Below are 19,880 nucleotides of genomic sequence, written 5' to 3'. Positions count from 1 at the left end.
CACACACACACAACATTTTTAATAGTAAGTTTAATATTTTAATCGAGATTATTAAATTAAAACAAATTCAATTCATTTATATAAAGTCTTTGATAAATTTTATAATCTTTTTAAAAAAAAAAATTCTTATTTTGAGTAATTACATAATTGTGAGTTTTTCTAAAATTTGCAATAGCATATTTTAAGATTATACCAAGAAATTATTTGTTAAAAATTACCACTTACTCATTTAAAAGAAAAAGTTATTTAAAAAAGCAAAAGTAAATTGAGTAATCACTTTTCTTATAGTAAAATGTTTTTCTGTATGTAATGTGTGTCGCTGCATTTACATAAAGTAAATCGCTTTCATTCACGCCATCCTCATCGTCATTAATTTTGTCGTTAGACACAACGCATGCACTTAACAAATTTTGTTAACTAACTGCATCTCTTCGGTCTTTTTTTGTCGGAAATGACCGAACAAATTAATAGCAAACTCGAAGATTTCGCAGCGAACGATGGAAACAAAACGTTGCGAAAACTGAATGAGGTTTCGCCTTGGAATTCTAAGAATTCCTTTATAAGCATTTCAGATCTGTATATGTTACATCATTAATATTATAATTTTCTTTATTTATCTGATTTTAATTGATACATATTTTATTCTATATAAAAAATTATCGCAATCAGAATTTTGTACGAAGTTTTTTCTGTTGCTATCTTTTTTGCAGAAATTAAAGTTAACTGAGTTTTAACTGACTCTTACAAATAAAATTGAGATATATGGGACAACTGAAAGAATATGAAATCAGTCGAAGGTTCCCTGTTCACTCACTAGTACTGTTTCAGATTGTGACGTCAGAAGCTAGAAAATACGTAATAAAAATTCTTGCAAAATGTATCAATATGGAAATATGTTTCAATAAAACAATATTTATGCTATCGATAAAACTGTATAGTATACCGAAAACTGTATAGTATAAAACTGTATAGTATACCTCTTCTTTTATTTCGTTAATTAATAAATATATCTGGAAATGAATTATGCGTAACAAAAACGAAAGCTATGTTCATCACGCAGTTATGCTAAATGCCAAATTAATAACATACAACAAAATAAATAAGATTTAATTTCTCCTCAAAACAAGAAGACAGTTTTCAGTATATTTGATATTTTATTGAATATAAGATATTTTATTGAATATAATTGTTGTTTACTGAAAAATATTTCTATTCAAATAAAGTTTACAAGAATTTTTATTGTTTTCTTATTTTTGATTTTACAATCTGAGATAGTAGGTACGCAGTAAAGAAGTCTTATAAAAAATGAAATAACAGATAGAATTCGTTATTATTACGATTGAATGTTTAAATTTTTGAATAGAATATACTGGCGGACAGATTCAATCATCATTGCTCCAAGACCCGCATTTAGCGCTAAGTGCACTCGTGTGTTTCTTAGTCTATCTCTCGGTCTACTATTATAACGCTGCGTTCCAATGCGTGAAAGAGGAAACGGAAAGGGAAACTTAGCTGCTGCGTTTCGCGCTCGACAATGTGGGAATACCTACAAATGTTCTGCGATCATATGTCGAGAGAATTCGAGCGTGTCAGAATATAAATGTACCAGATTAAACTTACATATACTTATATGTAACCAGCGTGCAAATCATACGCGCGAAAGGTCTTTGTAAACCGGAGACTGTTGATACCGAGAGAGAGGAGCGAGAAGGAAGCCGGGGCGAGTTAAAAAAGAAAAAGAAAAGGAGAGAGAAAGAGATAAATTGAATATACCAGGGACGAGTCGCGACCCCGGGAATTATGACCGTGCGCCGAGAGAATCGAGGAGAAGAGCCGACTATACATTCTTACTTCGTGTTAGCACAGTTGACTTCAACATAAAGTCATCTCCTGCAGTAAAGGAAAATAGCGAGAGCCATCCACAGGAAATAGCTTACCACACTTATCTAAACGTATTCAGAGATAAAAATATTATAAAGAAAAATATACATTTCTGTTTCGAAATCGTTACGCATATCGATTCAATTCCTTATCTTTAAGGATATATTTTTTGACAAAATGAAAAAATGTTAAGAAGTTACAGATTTTTTAATATATTGTTTTTTATTAATATTAAATTAATATTAAAAATTAAAAATTATTATTAAATTAATATTAAAAGTTTGATGATTTAGGATCTGGATAAAAAAAATTATAAAAGGAATAAGTAGGTATACGGAAAGAACGATTTTCTCCGTATCTAAGTATCTAAAATTTAGCTGGATACAGATCTGAAAATAATTTTGTTAGACCATCAAAATAATTACGTAGGAATCTCAAGCATGAGGAGCAGTGCTGCAAAAAAGTTCGAGCATCCTACGTAATTTTTTCATGATTCAAATAAAATTATTTTCAAATTTGCATCTAGCTAAATTTTTAAATACTTTAGCAAAATTGTTTCTTTTTAAATTATTAAAATAATTAAAATGAGAAAAATTTCATTCGAATTATAAAATTTTATTGTTAAATATAAATATTGACCTTATTGAACTGTTTAATAATCTTATTAATATTCATTTTTATACCTGATTATATATCCTTAACATTCACGAGGATTATATAGTTATTTAATTTTATATATATTTCATCTTTTCACAAAAAGGATCTAGTTTGGCGATGCAATACATATTTAACTCCATAGTAACTTTAATGTTCCAGTATTACGTTATTTCGTCAGAATTTTAATTGGATTTATAATTGAAAAGTTACTCATATTTAATGATATTTTACATCCAGTTATTATATAAACACGTTTATTGCATTTTAATTTATATTTGATAACACAATATTTCAATATTCTAATATCACGTTCTCTCTATCGAAACGGTTTTTTCTGAACAAAATTAGATTCCGGTTTCGTGGAAAATATTCTATCAGAATTTCAGGTCGCAATGACTGGGAATAACTCGCACTGACGATCGGTACCTCAATTTCGATCGGGAGGCTCTGCGATTTTCTCATTCAGCACAAGCTGCTTTTTGTAGTTTGTAACAACTGCAGCAATCGCGTTGCCGAAACGCGTTATCGCACACGCCCCCGTCCGCGTCTGGAGATATACATGTATTCAGTCAGTCAGTTGATGCACACCCCTTTAGCTTGCCTAGATAGCAGTTGTGTTTTTACCAGCTACCTACTATATACAAATTTAATATCCTCCTGCGATTACTAATCATACGGTATTATTGGAAGATTTATTATATAAAAACTCTCTCTTTTTCTCTCTCTTTCTCTGCGTATTATCAGCTATTTCTCTGGACAAACGTGTACTCGTTGTGTCAGTTAAACATATTTTGTCCGCGACTGGTAAATTTCAAATATTTAACGTTAATACCTCCCTGTTTATCATAATATTAATGATAATATTTTTTAAAGGTATATAAAGATAAAAAATATAATAACTCAGCTGATATTAATATCATTTGAGCTATTATCTCAGTGGATTGATAACATTAATATTTAATATTCTGTAAACAGAATTATTAAATTTATACAGAAAGGTTTTACTAAAGTATTTAAAGATTTAGTTAGATACAGATTTGTGGAAATAATTATATTTATCAAAATAATTATATAGGATAATTATATATGCTCAAAGCTGATTTTTAGAATATTTGTAGAAACTTTTTGCAACATTATTTAAATATCCTACATAATTATTTTGATAACTTACAATAAAATTATTTTCCGATGTATATTTAGCCAAATGTTTAGATATCAGTAAAATCGTTTTTTCTATATATTCATCTGTTTATTATGGCTCAATACACGTTGTATAAAAGATAATTGTCTTCCTGTTTGGCAGGACTGCTTTTTTGTATGATCGACGCTGATCTTCATCTATTGTACATATTACACTGTTAGATATCAAAGGAGCAATGGTAACCCAATCCTTGAGTAAGTTTTGTTTAATTTTGTTTAATTTTTAATTTCCAATATATGTCAATCAAATGTAAATCAATCCATTTTTGTGGTTAGTTTCAAAGCAAACAACCGTATTAAATACGTATGAACCTCGGTGTGCACTTAATAAATAATAAATTAAATTTGAGTCAAATTTAGCACTTTTTGAATTAAATTATGCTTTAGTTAAATAATACATTTGTTTTAGTTGAATTAACGACGATATTGAGTAGGCGCAGTGGTGATTTATAAAAAGCAGTGGTGATCTCAACATGTTAATTAATTTAACTAAAGCAAGTATTATTTATCTAACACTAAAACCGCAGTCGTACATTTTTTCATTTCGCATCTGTCAGTTCTTCTTTTCGAATTAATTTGGACTTGCATGTGGAGCTTTAGATTTTTGTGACTTCGTAAATAATTATAATTAATTACAAGTAATTTTACTTTTATGGTGAGAGCCTTTCCTCGTAAAAAGCTAGATTTATCTTGAATTGCAATTGAGTTAATTTAAACTTGCGATTCTAGTGTTAATAAAATATCTACTTAATAAAATTAACTCAAACAGGATATAATATTTATTGATCTTTATAAGTTTAATTTTATATACACAAATCATGAAAATCGGGGTGTACATCTCATTTTTTATGAATTAGGTGTCCTTTTGAATGAACGTGTCTGCATTTTGATACTCAACGGTGCGAACGCGGATGCCGCTAAATCCGTCCGTGTTTGGGAGATTATAATTAGAATGGAAAGTCTCGCAAGGTCGAACAATAAGCTGCTCGAGAGAGATTGCGTTTATTCATTCCAATTGCTCATGCACTTTTTGCGTTTGAACGGACTATAATTTTTGTTTAACATAATAATAATGTCTTGTAAAAGTCTTCATTATTACTTGCGTTTTTTATTTACAATTGAAATGTTAAAGGACCCTGCACAAAACATATGGAAAACGGGTCCCGGCTAATTTGGCTGAAATAATGAACAGTTTTTGAGTTATCGTACATCAAACTCTGCAAAATCGCTGTTTGGCAGAGTTTGATGTACTAACTTAAAAACTATTCATTATTTTATTTTGTACCCATGGAGACTTTTGATCAGGACAATCAAAACTATAACATATTATAAATTCAGGCAAATTAGCCCATTTTTCCTATATTTTGTGCGAGATCCTTTCCAAGTTAGTATGAACTCTATTTTTTCATCTATATTTATCTTTTGTATCTATATTTATCTTTTTCATTATACGCTTATTAATTTTTTACTTTTGTTTTCCATATTAAGTGGTCTATTACATTTTTAGATATCAAAGGAACAATGGCCATCCAATTCCTTGAGTTCAATAATATTTTGTTATTTTCATATGTGTCAAAATGTAAATCAATTCTTTTCTGTAATTAGCTTGTAAATAACGTTTATATTAACGTGTGCATAGTAAAGAAACTAATTTTGAGTCAAATTTAGTACATTTTCTTCAGTTAAATTATTCACCTAAAATCATTTACTTAAATTAACGACATATTGAATAAGAACAGTGATGAGCTGCATAAAAATGATTAAAAATAACTCAAATTGGATAATTCGACATAGTAAATTTAACAGTGTAGAAGAAAATAAAATAATTTGAAGAATTATTGAAAGAATAATCGAAAATTTTAATTCTCGTTTTTCTCCTCCTGTCTCTGGATGAAAGCTTAAATTAATGAGCGGATAATTATCACGTATAAATAATTATATACTTTTGTTTGCAAGACATTTGCGCTTTTCGCGCCAATTAGAGAAGCATCTGGCGATAATGTCGAATAGATTTATCGGGCACGATAATCATATATGGAAATATTGCAGTTCGTAGAATAGCTGGGTTTCAATACTTGGTGCTGATTCACTGCTTCATTCGCGTTTATTCGGTGCCCCTTCGTACGCTCACTCTCGTGTTGCACTTTCATTTCAAGCCCTCTCGTCGTGACTTCGATATTGCGGGATCATCGGTCGGTCGGGCGAGAGATATATTAAAGGCGTGGGAAACTATCCGTGGCGAAACATTGCTTAACTCCCCGTCTTTTTCGCCATCGTCAAATAAACGTGGCTTCTCCAGTGCGTAGACAAGATGCTCGGCAATTTGTAAACAAGCGCGATATGAATTACAATATTTAATTGTGAACGGACATGATTATAGTTTCAACACAAACTATCGCAGATCGATAAGAATTCGTATTAAAATGTTACGTAAATATTAATTCGCTATTATATAGTGGCTGTCAATGAGTAATTTTATTGAGAATTGTTCATCAGATAAAGAATTTTTACAGATTTACAATACATTTTTACAGTATACAAGTATTGAACATAATGGGTTTGGAGCGCTACTACGAACTTCAAAATTCAAGCAATTATAATATTATTAAAAATTAACGAAATTTAAATTAAAAAAGATAGTTTTAAAGCTTAATAAAATCTCTACTTTCGAGAAGTCATTATGCCTCTTGAGTTTTTATGAGTTTGATAATTTTAACATATAGGAAATTAAAGTTAGACAAAAAATGGGAAATTTAAAGAAAAATTTTTCCTACAAATTTTTTTTTAATCGTTTTTTTAAATGTTTGTAAGATTGTTGTTACTGAGTTATCGGATTAAATAGGAGCATTTTGATTTTGATTGCTCGTAACTTTGTTAAAAATCATTATATCACAAAAAGACAGATACTTAAAGCTGAAACTCTATCGAATGTTGCCAATTTTTTTTAAAAGAACAAATGCATACACATTACAAATGAACATAACATTATTAAATTTTTGTTCCAATTCTATATATATTGTACATTCTAGTATTTAAAATATTACATTTTTAAGTTGATTATAACGAGAATTTTATTAACTTATATTACTGATAGAGTTTGTTGAAGTATCTAAAAATTTAGTAAGATATAGATCTGAAAATAATTTTATTGAGCTATCAAAATAATTATGCGAGACGTTCAAACTGTTGCTAGAATGTAAAACTTTGCAGCATTGTTCATGCTTGAGATTCCTACATAATTATTTTATAGTCTGACAAAGTTATTTTCAGATCTGTATCTAATTAAATTTTCATATAGTTTAGTATTCTTTCCGTGTATAAATTGAAAAATAAATTTTGCAAAAATTGCCATAAAATTATCTGTTGGCAGGAAATTTTTGAAAGTCACTGTATATTAAATACATATAAGTTTTTTTTGGATAAGCTTGTATTGTCGCATTTATTATCGCGTTTTATTAATATTTTATGCAGAATATTACATACAGGATCATTTTTACTATATTGTCGGTTCTTGTTTAATTTGGAGTAAATTTTTTTTTAGAAAAAAATGCCTCTAATTTATCTGAAAATTTCTTGATCAAGCGATTTGAAAGACACTTTTGCATCTTAATGTACGCCCATAGCAACCATGTATCAAGTTCGTAATCGACGAATAAGGACCATCGTATCAATAATGACACCGAATATTGTCACGTTTGGAACCGCATGACAACGCGATTATTAACTTTGTTATGCGATATCACCGTCCTTCTGATCGCTACTTTCGTTAATCAATCGCGATTGATGGATGTCGCATAGATTACTGTCGTTCACTTCGTTGTCGTGTGGCGATTGACTTCATCGTCACGTTAGCTTCATCATCATGCCAGGTTCGACGTTTCGGCGAGCCTCGAGCCTTGATACATGCAGGTCAGAGTCACCATCGTGCCAAAGTAATCGATAGCATCGGATATTCCCATTTTTAGGCACAGGTATGATGAAGGAAGCAAATATCGAATTTTCACCTGTTCTTAGACGACACATATTTTAGGATTTTAAAATTATGTAATTAATAAGACAGATTGATTCATTGTAATCATTGTATTTAACCTGTATTATTATAATAAGACAGCATATCTCATTTTATGTGTCGTAAATACAATCCGTATTTTAGAATAGAATTATAATTAATAAGGTAGAATATCTCATTTTACATGTTGTAAATATAATTATAAATTGAAAGGAAATTTTTACCTTTTCATGGACTAGACTACACTAATTCAGATGTGCGTGATCAAAATATAGTATTTTTCTTTGATTCTTTATTTTTAAGTCTTCTGTGGGTTATCGTAGTTTATCATGCTGGGTCACGCCTGTACATGACAATTTAATGAAATTATATTATGAATAAAAGATATTAAATTCTTTTGTTAATTATTGTAATTTTTCGCTTATCAAGCATGTTATTTGTTTTTGAGATTAATTGCTGCGGCAATAAGCTAATTGTAATTAATAATAAAGATCGTGGATTGTGATTATTAAATCGCTTGGTTTGCTACTCATATGTTGATAAAATGCGAAGTATGAAGAATGACAACGAGAATTATGCGAATGTTGAATCATACGAGTCTTTTGAATCATCTTTGAATATCTGAATCATCCGAATACTAAAAAATGCAGCTGGACATTCCATCTTTTTTAAAAAAAAGGTTTACCTAGAATCATGTTGATATCTTGCGATCATGAATCTTGCGAGCATAAATTAAGAATATATTAGAAGTATTTTTTGATAAAATGAAAAAATTATAAAAAAATTACCCATTTTTCTATATTATATTTGTGAAAGTGAAAAGTTTGACAGCGATTTAAAATCTGCGATTAAAAATTATTCCAATAGAAAGTCCATTAAAAAATAAGTTAGTAAATTAGAAAATTTTTATTTTAATTATAAAATTGTATTGTTATATATTCAGTTAAAAATAAATGCTAATATTTTTTCATTAATCTGAAATTCTTTTATTTATATTTCTTATTAATTACCGACATTATACATAAGTTTAAAGAATTCTTGAAGCAAAAGATAATTCACAGCAAATGCTATACTTATATTTATTTTTAAACTAAAATATTGAATAATAAAACATATTTAAACACAATTAAAATTGTTAAAATAATTAAAATTATCTCGCCGCTTATTTTCTTTCTTTCATTTTCGAATCACTGAATCGGTTGGACCATTTCACCATAGCATCCGTCTGTATTGAATCTTTTACTTGCCATGATATACTTTTTTGTTCGCCTTATGCTCAGAATTCAAACTGAATCGAGATAAAAGGCGGTCGATGATTTTAATTAATAACTTAATTACACTTAATGTGTTACGCTAGGTAACTGTTGTTTTGTTGTACTCGCGATTCAAGATTGATTTGCTTTTACCTCACACTTTCGCGTACATAATTGCCGAATGTTTCCATATTGTACTAACGGACATGTATACATTGTTAAATATCAAAGGAACAAAGCTAACCCAATTCCTTGAATTAAATAACATTTTGTTATTTCATGTGTAGCGAAATGTAAATTAATTAATTTCTTTGGTTGAATTGCTTAATTTCAAAGTAAACGTTGTTAATATATGTACTTACTAAAAATAACAAACTAAATTTAGATTAATACATTTTACTAATTAATTGTTTAACTTCATTGTTTTAATTAAATTGATGACATATTGAATAGGAACAGTGGCAATCTAAAAAAAATTATTAAAAATTACTCGATTTTTGGTAGAAACGTATTTATTAATGTAAATTTAGAATTTCAAATTAGATATAATGAATGTATTAAATATTATGAATTTAACAGTGTACAGAAGAGGTACCTGTCTATCATAACCGTGACTTGAAATCGGAGATAAAGGGAAATGACGCGTACGAGAGATTCTCACAATACGATAGCGTTGTCGTCAGTGATGGCTATGAATCATACATATGTAAATTACGTTGTAATCTTATAAGGTGGAGGTCAGTGCCTCTCATTGTGGCTTGTATTGTATGCGAAGTTTCGCACCGTATCTGCATGTCGTTTCCTCTCGAAGTTGAAATCACACACACGGAAATCGCATCCTTATCTCTTAAATACTTTTAAGATGGATTTGGACTCGCCAAAAGTAAACTCTTTCTCTTTTATTTCAGATTTAATTCATTGCACCAATGAACCGAATGTCTCCATTCCGCAGCTCGCTAATCTCCTGATAGAACGCTCACAGAATACAAATTGGACGGTAGTCTTTAAGGCCCTGATCACTGTGCATCACATGATGTGCTATGGCAACGAGGTAATTACCTTTCGGGCACTGGTTTGATCTGCGAGACATTCTGTATATTCTTCTGAAATGATTTTTCTATTTACAGAGGTTCACGCAGTATCTCGCGTCCAGCAACAGCACGTTTCAACTCAACAATTTCCTCGACAAGAGCGGCGTACAAGGTGATTATTTTGTAAATGATCGTATTAGCGAGGCTTTGCGTTTTTCTTGGGATACCACAATATGTTCCAGAATTGACGAACGCCAACGATACCAAGCATTATCTTTTACAAAATTTACACTGAGAGAAAAAATGATCATAATTACCATAATTTAACTAGAATTTACAGTCATTTTTGATGCCCGCTATATATTTTATGATAGAATTATAAACAAGAATTATAAATTATTATTACTAATGTTGGTGCGCTCAGCAGAAAAAATAGCTTTGCAACTGCAGTTGTAGGATTCTTTAATATAATTGATTATATTTAGTGAGGAATTTTAAAGATCAGAACTATTTACATTAAAGATCTCACACAGTTGTACAATTATCTTTTCTACTGAAGCCAATATAACAGTAATGACTATAAAAATGAATTTCTCAACTATCATTATTTTATTATACAATTATAGTGACAATACCAAACATTTTTCTCAGTGTGGTATGAATAATGTTACATCATTTGTTGGCATTTCGTAAATTTAACTTATTAAAGAATAATTATCATTTTGAAACAAGATAAAGTTACAAACAAATATAAACATTTTGTTAAAAAATTTAATTTTTTTTACAAAGGGTAATTATTCTTCAAACTCCGTAATGAAAATAAGGTGTCGTATCTAAAAAAAAACTAATCTTTTAACCAAATTTATAAATGTGATTAATCTGGGAAGATTAATGTTCATTTTGCATATTAACAAAATCATTGCGATATAAACTCATCGCAACACGATGTGCACGGCTTTCCACACTTCCGCCTAACAAAATTGTAGACGACATTCAGTCATCAAAAGACTCTAGTGTCAATAATCGAGCGAGCTGATTTGATATGCACGCGTCGCACGGAAAATTGCACGCCGTAATTTGAATAGCCGATCGCGAACACCTCGATTTTACATCGAGAACTTATTTACAGGATCTAATTTTATTCACTAATTGGAGATCGTTAAGCGTAATGTTAACTGAATACATCAATCGAATACAGCAATTATTGAATTGTTTAAATAATGATTACAAATTGTTTAAACAATACGAAACGATACTCCTCTTCCAATTACAAATCTTTTAAAAAGTTTTTATACTACTGATTTTTCTCGCATTGCGTAGCTATTATCCATGGGAAATGCAAATCTTTCTCTTTTCCATGTATCTATGGCATCTATGTGTACGATTTACTAACCTGGACTAACTTTCTATCTCTTTGGGCATGAAGCAGGAATACGCGTGGGTGAGTTCTAATCAACAAACGTCCTTCTTGTTTTAGAATTAATGTTTATTACTTAATATTAATTAAAATATTAATTAATACTCATTACCTATGCTTCGTAGTTCTATATACGTGTTCATTTCTAATTTTGCGAGAATACAAGAAATTAATGTATATTTATGAACCTAACTGTTAATCTATATATATATATACCAATTGATGTGTATTGATAATTACAACCAAATACTATAAAAATATGATTAGGCTTACAAGATGTTTGACAAAATTATAGTTTCCAATCGGCGCTGCACGCTTGTGTAACTTTATGAAATTAATGCAATCGCACCGGCGTACTGCCGACTTTCTAATTTCACTTTTACGCATTGTTGCGTGGCGATGTCTATTAGTGCTTTTGTTGTGTCTATGGTATTTATTTGAATACAAATGAGTAATTATCGTTCCGTGCAGGATATGACATGTCGCCCTTCATCAGGCGCTACGCCAAGTATCTCAACGAGAAGGCTCTCTCCTACAGGACGGTAGCGTTCGACTTTTGCAAAGTGAAAAGAGGGTACGTGTTGAGAACATTTTTTCTAGATCTCTTGAAATTTTATCTCGCTATATTTAACGAGAGAATTAACTTTCGTTGCATAATTGACATTGCAGGAAGGAAGACGGCACTCTACGCACAATGAATGCCGAGAAACTCCTGAAAACTTTGCCGGTACTACAGTCGCAACTTGACGCACTGCTGGAATTTGATTGCACGGCTAACGACCTCACGAATGGCGTCATAAACATGGCCTTCATGCTCCTCTTTCGAGATCTTATCCGGTTATTCGCCTGTTATAATGATGGCATCATTAATCTGTTAGGTAACGCTATTCAATAGTCTCTTTTTTTTTATCGCACAAGAAATGCATATTCAAAGACTATGAGAATGGATCAATTAATCGGACGATTACGATAATCTTCCAGAGAAATATTTCGACATGAACAAGAAACAATGTCGGGATGCTTTAGATCTTTACAAGAAGTTCCTTATACGCATGGACAGGGTCGGAGAATTTTTGAAAGTTGCAGAAGTAAGTTATACGATCTGTATGTGAAAGCAATCAATAATGTTAAAGATAATCATTGAACATATTTCTTTTCTTTATAGAATGTTGGTATCGATAAAGGAGACATACCAGATCTGACGAAGGTACGTGTGGTTAAAGTTTATTATCTCGCTATCTCGCTATACTGTTTAGAATAAAAATTTGTTCAATTGTCTTTAATTACCGGTTTGAGGAACTATTAACAATGAGCGAAAAAAACTAATATTTAACCGATAAAGTATGATAATATTTTCATTTGTTTCTTCCTCTTACATTACTGACAGGTAATAACATTTCTGATTATATTATTTTAATGAGGTAGAGTTAGTGTGGCATAGTATAGAGCAGCACAGATAATGGACGATATTTATTTTGGGAGATTTTGTGAGCCAATTACACTGTAAATTTTTTTTTATTATGTTTTTTAATACGCGCGCATTAAAAAAAATAGTATAATGAAGGTGACAAATTCTCCTAAATAAATGCATGTATTTTAGCGGAGAGAAATCTCTTCTAGACTAAATATGCACAGCTAAATTTTACTTTGCACTTAATTGAAAAACTTTAATAACCTTCTGTAAATAATGGACAAATGAATTTTTTTAGGCACCGAGTAGTTTATTGGATGCCTTAGAACAACATCTCGCTTCCTTGGAAGGAAAGAAGGGCTCCGCCGCGAACACGCCAACGCAGTCAGCAAGGTATGCCGACTTTTTCCATTTATTCGACTCATTTAAGTCTCATATAACAATCGATGTAGGGATAATTTAAAATTTCCTATGTTGAATGCTATTGACATCGATATACTTGATCTCCCTCTCTATATACTTCCCGAAAGTCCGTCGTTTTCGTCTCATTGTTCTTTCATATCCGATAATCAAAGACACGTTTTTCTACACATCTTTACAAGCTTCTTAAGCTATGAGTATTTAAATATTATGTTTATCGCACATGCACAATTATGATACAGGATTATGTTCCTTTATTTCGAATACAATAAGTTGATCATTGATCATTTTATATTCATAAAAATACCGTCACTTTTATTTTTCTTAAACAAATGTTACAAAAGGTTTTGGAAGATAGTACTATCTTTGGATATATTCTCTATTTGAATAATTATCCAACTTGTAAAAATTTGTCGTGATAATATCCCCTGGATACAAGGTTATAATTTTCTCTGATATTTAATATTTAGTTATAGAATATTCAATTTACGTTTGTATCCTGACCTATTTTAGGTATCCATGCTATGCTCCTAAATTTGGTATTCAATTTTTATGTATATGTGTGTGTGTGTTTCTCACTGAAACTCTGTAAATATAATTATTGCACTATCTAATCTCTATCGCTCTTGTATACTGCATGTATTTACGATAATGTATTTAGATAATTGACATGTTTCCCTATAGTTTATTGATTTTAGTGGATATCGAGCATGCTAATAAATCGTCAATTGAAATTAATAACATTGACGATTTAATTTTTTGCCTAAAATTTAATAACGAATAATATTAATTGATGTGGCTATAATAGTAAAATTTGTTGAATATGAAATGGCATTTATTGTAATAAATATTTAATTCATTGAAGTACACAAGTGTTAAAATAATAATAATGTTTCCATGCACATATATTTATCTGTACAAATCGCTTATTATCGTAGTAAATTCACCATATTTATAGTATGCTATTGAAAAATGAACAGTCTCTAAATCAATATGTAATACAATTTGTTTGAATATACACAAGCTTGATGCCATGTTTCACTACAAAATATAGAACACCTGTAAATGCATATATGTATATTAGGAAATTTAATAAAAAAAAGAAATGTAAAAGAAGAACGAAAGAAGTGTGAAAGAAGAGAGAAAAGGAGTGTGTATGCGTGCGCGCGAAAAAGAGAAAGGATGCATGCGAGCGTGCGAGTGATAATGCACATTATGCATTTTTACGCATTGTTACATCTATACGTACTACACCGTTTGTTTTTTGTTTTTTTGTTTGTCTCTTCTCCTTTGTTTTCAATTATCAATTTTCCTTTACGCTCCTTTCTCTCTCTCGCCACATTTTACGAACTCGCTGAAACGGACCTTCCGTATTCTTCTTGTCCGTCCTCTTTTCTCCATCCATCGACACCACAACATCCTATCATCGCCCAAAAGCAGCAATAGAACCAATGTAAAGTCGGGAGTGTCCGCCCTGTCTTCCACCAGTAACGCGTTCGGAACAGCAGCCAGCAATGCGCGGCTCGAGCAAACTGGGAATGGCCATATCGATGAGGCGTTGCGACAGCAAGCTCTCGCGGAAGAGGAAGCTGCCATGAATCAATACAAGGTACTAGTTTGCGCAAAGTATTAAAATGAGAGCGAGATGACAGATGGAAAAATTTTAGATTGCTATATTACTATCATTCTAATGTATTAATTTTCTATTTCTAAGTTTTAGAGATATTTCATTTGTTTCATTTCAATTTCTTCTTCCATTGCGATTCCCTGCATATAAACGTTATATTAATTTCTAATGTATATGTTGCAGGCAAAAGTACAATCTCCATCAGGTACTAGCACGAATCCCTTCCTCAGTTCTCCAACCAATAATGCTAATCAACCGATTGTAGACTTGTTTGGTGCAACAGCCGAGAGCCAGGTACGTCTATATCTTTCATTCGACAAGTGGTCTGTTCAACTGAATTTTTTGCATTGTTCATCTTTCCACTTATTTTTTCTATAATGGAGAGAAAAGCATGAAAAACGAAAAACTATACAAGAAATTCAACCGAAAAGAACTGATCTAAAAGTGATTCCATTTGAAGCGAACTAATCAATTGTTATAACAACAGTCGTCTCAAAAGGCATCGGATGATCTACTGCAACTTGCGGGCAATCCGTTCGCGAACATGTTCGGGGCGCAACCACCTACAGGAACGACGCAACCTGTCGCTCAGATGCAGAACAACATGTGGATGACCAACGGTACTGGTGAGCACGAGCATTTAAAAATCGATATAGTCTTAGTGATCATCGCTGCTTCTCTCGTCACCGCGCTTGTTTATGATATTTTTTCCCCTTTTATTTTAATTCATTTTATTTCATTTTTCCATTTTCTTTTTTTCTTTTAGGTTTCGCGCCAACTGCGCCACCAGCAAATAATAACTTTGTTACAGATAATAGTTTTTCCTCCGTATTCGGAAATCAAGATCAGCAATCCAGTAAGTGCTTCATTAGCGAAGTAGACATAAGACGGGATTATATTACGAGCGCATTCACATAATTAAAAAATTCCGTTTACTTTCATTTTCTTTTTCTCTGCCAATCTTTATACATCTCTTTTCTTCTTTCATAGAACTTTTGCGGCCATTTTTATGATACTTTTGCATCATACATCTTATACATTTTTTAGATACTTAGTATGCCTGAGCAATTACACTTGCTGTTTAATGCTATGGGCAAAAATGTACCGGATGAAGCAGCGTTTATAAACAGTGTTTATAGCTGCAAAAACAGTTTTGTTGCCATATACACAATAATAGTAATGGCCGTGTTTAACAAAATATTTATTTTGTAATTATTGGAAGTTGTCTTCGTGCTGATTTTTATTCTTAGATTCAAAGGAATAATCCTATCTTCCTAGCGATGAAAACTTCAAATCGTTGCAAAATAAATATTTTCTTGAACACGACCAATGATAATTTATTTTTCCATTTTTTTCTTTTCATATTATGGCTACTAATAAACGCTGGTTATTCGATACATTCTCCAAGTGCAACGTTGACGCACGACATTATAAAAGAATGCAACCGAGCTACATTGCGTTAACATTGTATTTGAATATTTCTTTTTTTTTCTCTTTAATTAACGTATTAACGGGTGACGGTGTAACAATTGCAAAATATTTTACATTATTACTTCGTCCGGACGCAAAAGAGGAGGAAGCTAACTTATGCACCTTGATCACTTTCTGCGCAAGCTGGCGCCCCAGGAACGGCCGCGTCCGTACCTAATCCCTTCATGTCCGATTTCCCGTCCCTCGGTACCATCGGCGGCCAGCAAGCGACGAACGCAGGCGCCTTCGGGCTCTTCGATCAGAACGCCGGCGGCGTTGTTGGCGGTGAATCGGTGCAAGCAGCGCAGACGGGGACGGTAGCAGCCGGAGACCTTTTCAGTGCCGGTCAGACGGATCTCTTTGGGGGTGACGGGTCCGCCGCCGCGATGAGGACCCCCGCAAACGGCGGCGACGGGGATGCTGCGGCGGCCGAGGTGGTGGCGTCGGCGGCGCCTTCAGTCGCCGGCAAGACATCGTCCACGGCTACGCCGCCACCTAGACCACCGCCACCCGCGACCGCCGTTGCTGCCGCGAACGGTGCCGCACCGCGTGCACTGTCTCCGACACACGGAGCGTCACATGGTAGGCCAGCGATGGCAACGGCGGCAGCGGTCCCGGCCTCTTCTGCTGGCAAGAGCGCCTTCGATGATCTCAACGACAGTATCCGTATGGCACTGGGTGGGTCTCCGTCGCGGCCGGCACCCATGGTTCAGCAGCAGCAAGCTGCGATGGCCGTCCAACAGCAGCCGTTGCAACAACAAATGCCGCCGGCTGCGGCGGGTGCCGGTATGTTCGGCATGAATGATCCCACGACCGGGCAACCCATGATGACCGGTGCGCCGATCGTCGGCTATGGTATCCCTACCCAAGCCCAAGTCCCCGTGGGGTACGGTTCGCCGGCAAAGCAGCCGATGTCAGGTGACGGGAATGCCTAAATTAATCCACGCCAATAGCATGATAATCGCACTCGCTGTACCCTGCCGACTTAAAGTCTTTCTTTATTTTTCATTTTTCTCCTTTTGGCTTGATTGCATTGCGATATTGCATCCTAAACAACGTAAAAATCCACAAGATATTTAGAAAAACATATAGATTTTTAAAAGATAATCTTCAGATATTTTATTTCGAGATGTCTCTTGGACTTTTGTGTTGCCCAGGAATTGCTTTTTCAATTTATATATATTGCCCGATCAGTAAGATGTATGTAAATACTTATACTTAGGCACATTAGAATATTAGATAATTCTGATTAATTTTAACGTTTTCACGAGTAGATAAGCATGCCTGTGTTATTTATAACATTCTAGACATCGCAAAAATTATTGAAGAAAAATAAACGATTACATCATTCTTTGCTTACTCATAAACGATAACCTCTGATCATTATTTTTTTTCACGCATTTACAATTCAATTTGTTTACAACAATTTGCATGTTCATGACTTTAATTGTACAATATACATAATTCTGCATTATTTTGTTTAGAGAATTTACAGCACGCTGTTATAAAGATTTTAAAAACGGTTTTGAATCCTTTGAAATTAAATCTCTTTATTTTATGTTAATCAGAAAATACACTTAGTAATTATGCTTAATTCTAATTTAAATTAAATGCTTAATCTAATTTAAATTTATAAATTTGTAAACTTCGCGATTTATTTTAAATTTTAATTTTATATTCGTATCTTTGCTCGACGTTATAGATATTGCTTAGGAATTTTGACAATGTGATGCTAGTATGTCTACGAGTATTTTGAATTTCATTTCATTTCAGCAGGGCAATCGGTCGGTACAGCCAATACCGGCAAGGTCCTTACCGGAGATTTGGACAGCAGTTTAGCTAGCCTTGCGCAAAACTTGACCATCAATAAGAGCGCACAGCAGCAAGTCAAGTAAGTATGATTACATTTTTATTTATGAGCATTCGATTTCTAGAGTTATGTAAATTTTAATATATTTATGAGGATGATAATAATAGATTCATATAAATAATTCATAAAATGTTCCGAAGTTTATGTAATATGTGAAGCGACGATTGATAAATATTTTTCTCTTGCAGAGGAATGCAGTGGAACTCCCCGAAGAATGCTGCGAAAACAGGCGGTTCAGCCGGCGGATGGTCACCGCAGCCAATGGCGGCTACTACTGGTGCTGGATATCGGCCCATGGTGAGCCTTTCTATTTTAATTTTGTTGTCGTAAAGTTCAGCATGTTTCTTCTTCTTGTCAATACACACACACGTACACACCCATTATTTTTTATGCATTATTTTCAAAGAACAATCGCTCCCACAATAAAACTTGATTATTCTTCAGAATCGTAGATTATTTTGTTCCTTACGGTATCATTTCAATTTTACATCGTAGGAATCCTACGCGGACCAGTAAATTATTTTAGCTTGTTAGCAATCTGCTAAGTATATAGCATTTTCGTACCTTCAGCTAGACATATTGAGATGTAAGACATGTTTATCATTAAGCCTTCTCGTCCGCCGTGGGACTCTTCTGCTCTCTTCGTAATACCGTAACGACAATTTTCTCGTCAATTAGCCGTTTAGGTGAGTGCGTTTTGCATGCACAGCATATGGCATGTTATTGACTATGTTGCAGGGCCAAGGAATGACGCAACTGCTACCTACGAGCACCACGACTATAGGTTTCCCCTCACAGCCAGCGATGATGGTAAGTCCCACGATCGTGAACGTCTTTGTTTCACATGCAGCAAACGAGATGTTTAACTTAATAAAACGCCAAACTTATCTCACCTCCTCATCGGATCATGAGTTTCTGTATACAAGAATAAGCGTATGATAACACGAATTGTCACTAACTCATTTTGTCAATAATGACAATCGTTGTACAAATCGTATAACGACCTTTATTACATGTAGCAAAGCGAATCGTCGGAAGACAATCCAATTCGACACCTCATTTCCTCGCATTATGTGCTTATGCATCGATATGTACTTTTAGCGCACGTTTCAAGAATGTAGTAGACAGTACTTTATCGCAATTATTTATATTCCTATAGATTGATTTTCAGATTTATTTTCCCCTTGGCTGTAATTTGCTTGCGGTGTTAATCTCTAATGTAGATAACATAGATAAGATAATATTTTAGGATTATACAAAGCGCGGTCGTGTATAAATATTTATTATACCGATGTACAGGTAACATATATTAGAATAGATTAAGCTACACTATATTTCCTGTGAGAAAAACGTCACAAATAAAAAGAGAATTGAGGAAGAGACTGATCTTGTTTGAAAAAAAAAAGTATTTATAATATTTATTTTCTTTTATAGATTATGTACTTATGATGACATTTCTTTTAAAACTAATGTGATTGCTATTTTTTCAGTTTTCAGAATTTAAAGATAAAACAAGAAGAATTCTAATAAGGAAATATCAGAACTGTCTCTCACTGATTTTGATAGACTTTGAATATATTCTAAATTCTAAAGCATCAAAAGTATTTAATTTTTTGTCTGTCTCTCTCTCTCTC

General features: G+C 32.7%; 1 protein-coding gene across 1 annotated transcript in view; it reads left to right on the top strand.

The window, feature by feature from the left end:
* LOC105621339 (phosphatidylinositol-binding clathrin assembly protein) overlaps positions 1 to 19,880 on the top strand; it is a 40,725-nt gene that overhangs the window by 15,554 nt on the left and 5,291 nt on the right. Inside the window, 16 exon segments of the mRNA XM_012202804.1 lie at positions 9,909 to 10,051; positions 10,128 to 10,203; positions 11,458 to 11,472; positions 11,920 to 12,022; positions 12,118 to 12,326; positions 12,430 to 12,536; positions 12,614 to 12,655; positions 13,158 to 13,252; positions 14,717 to 14,888; positions 15,090 to 15,200; positions 15,367 to 15,532; positions 15,673 to 15,762; positions 16,521 to 17,294; positions 18,150 to 18,267; positions 18,435 to 18,543; positions 18,985 to 19,056. Coding sequence (XP_012058194.1) covers positions 9,909 to 10,051; positions 10,128 to 10,203; positions 11,458 to 11,472; positions 11,920 to 12,022; positions 12,118 to 12,326; positions 12,430 to 12,536; positions 12,614 to 12,655; positions 13,158 to 13,252; positions 14,717 to 14,888; positions 15,090 to 15,200; positions 15,367 to 15,532; positions 15,673 to 15,762; positions 16,521 to 17,294; positions 18,150 to 18,267; positions 18,435 to 18,543; positions 18,985 to 19,056 — 2,402 coding nt within the window.

This window comes from Atta cephalotes (genome assembly GCF_000143395.1).
Source record: "Atta cephalotes unplaced genomic scaffold scaffold00033, whole genome shotgun sequence".
In the NCBI taxonomy this organism is placed as follows: domain Eukaryota; kingdom Metazoa; phylum Arthropoda; class Insecta; order Hymenoptera; family Formicidae; genus Atta; species Atta cephalotes.
Note: the sequence above shows the minus strand (reverse complement) of the source record. Positions and strands in the feature narration are given on the sequence as shown.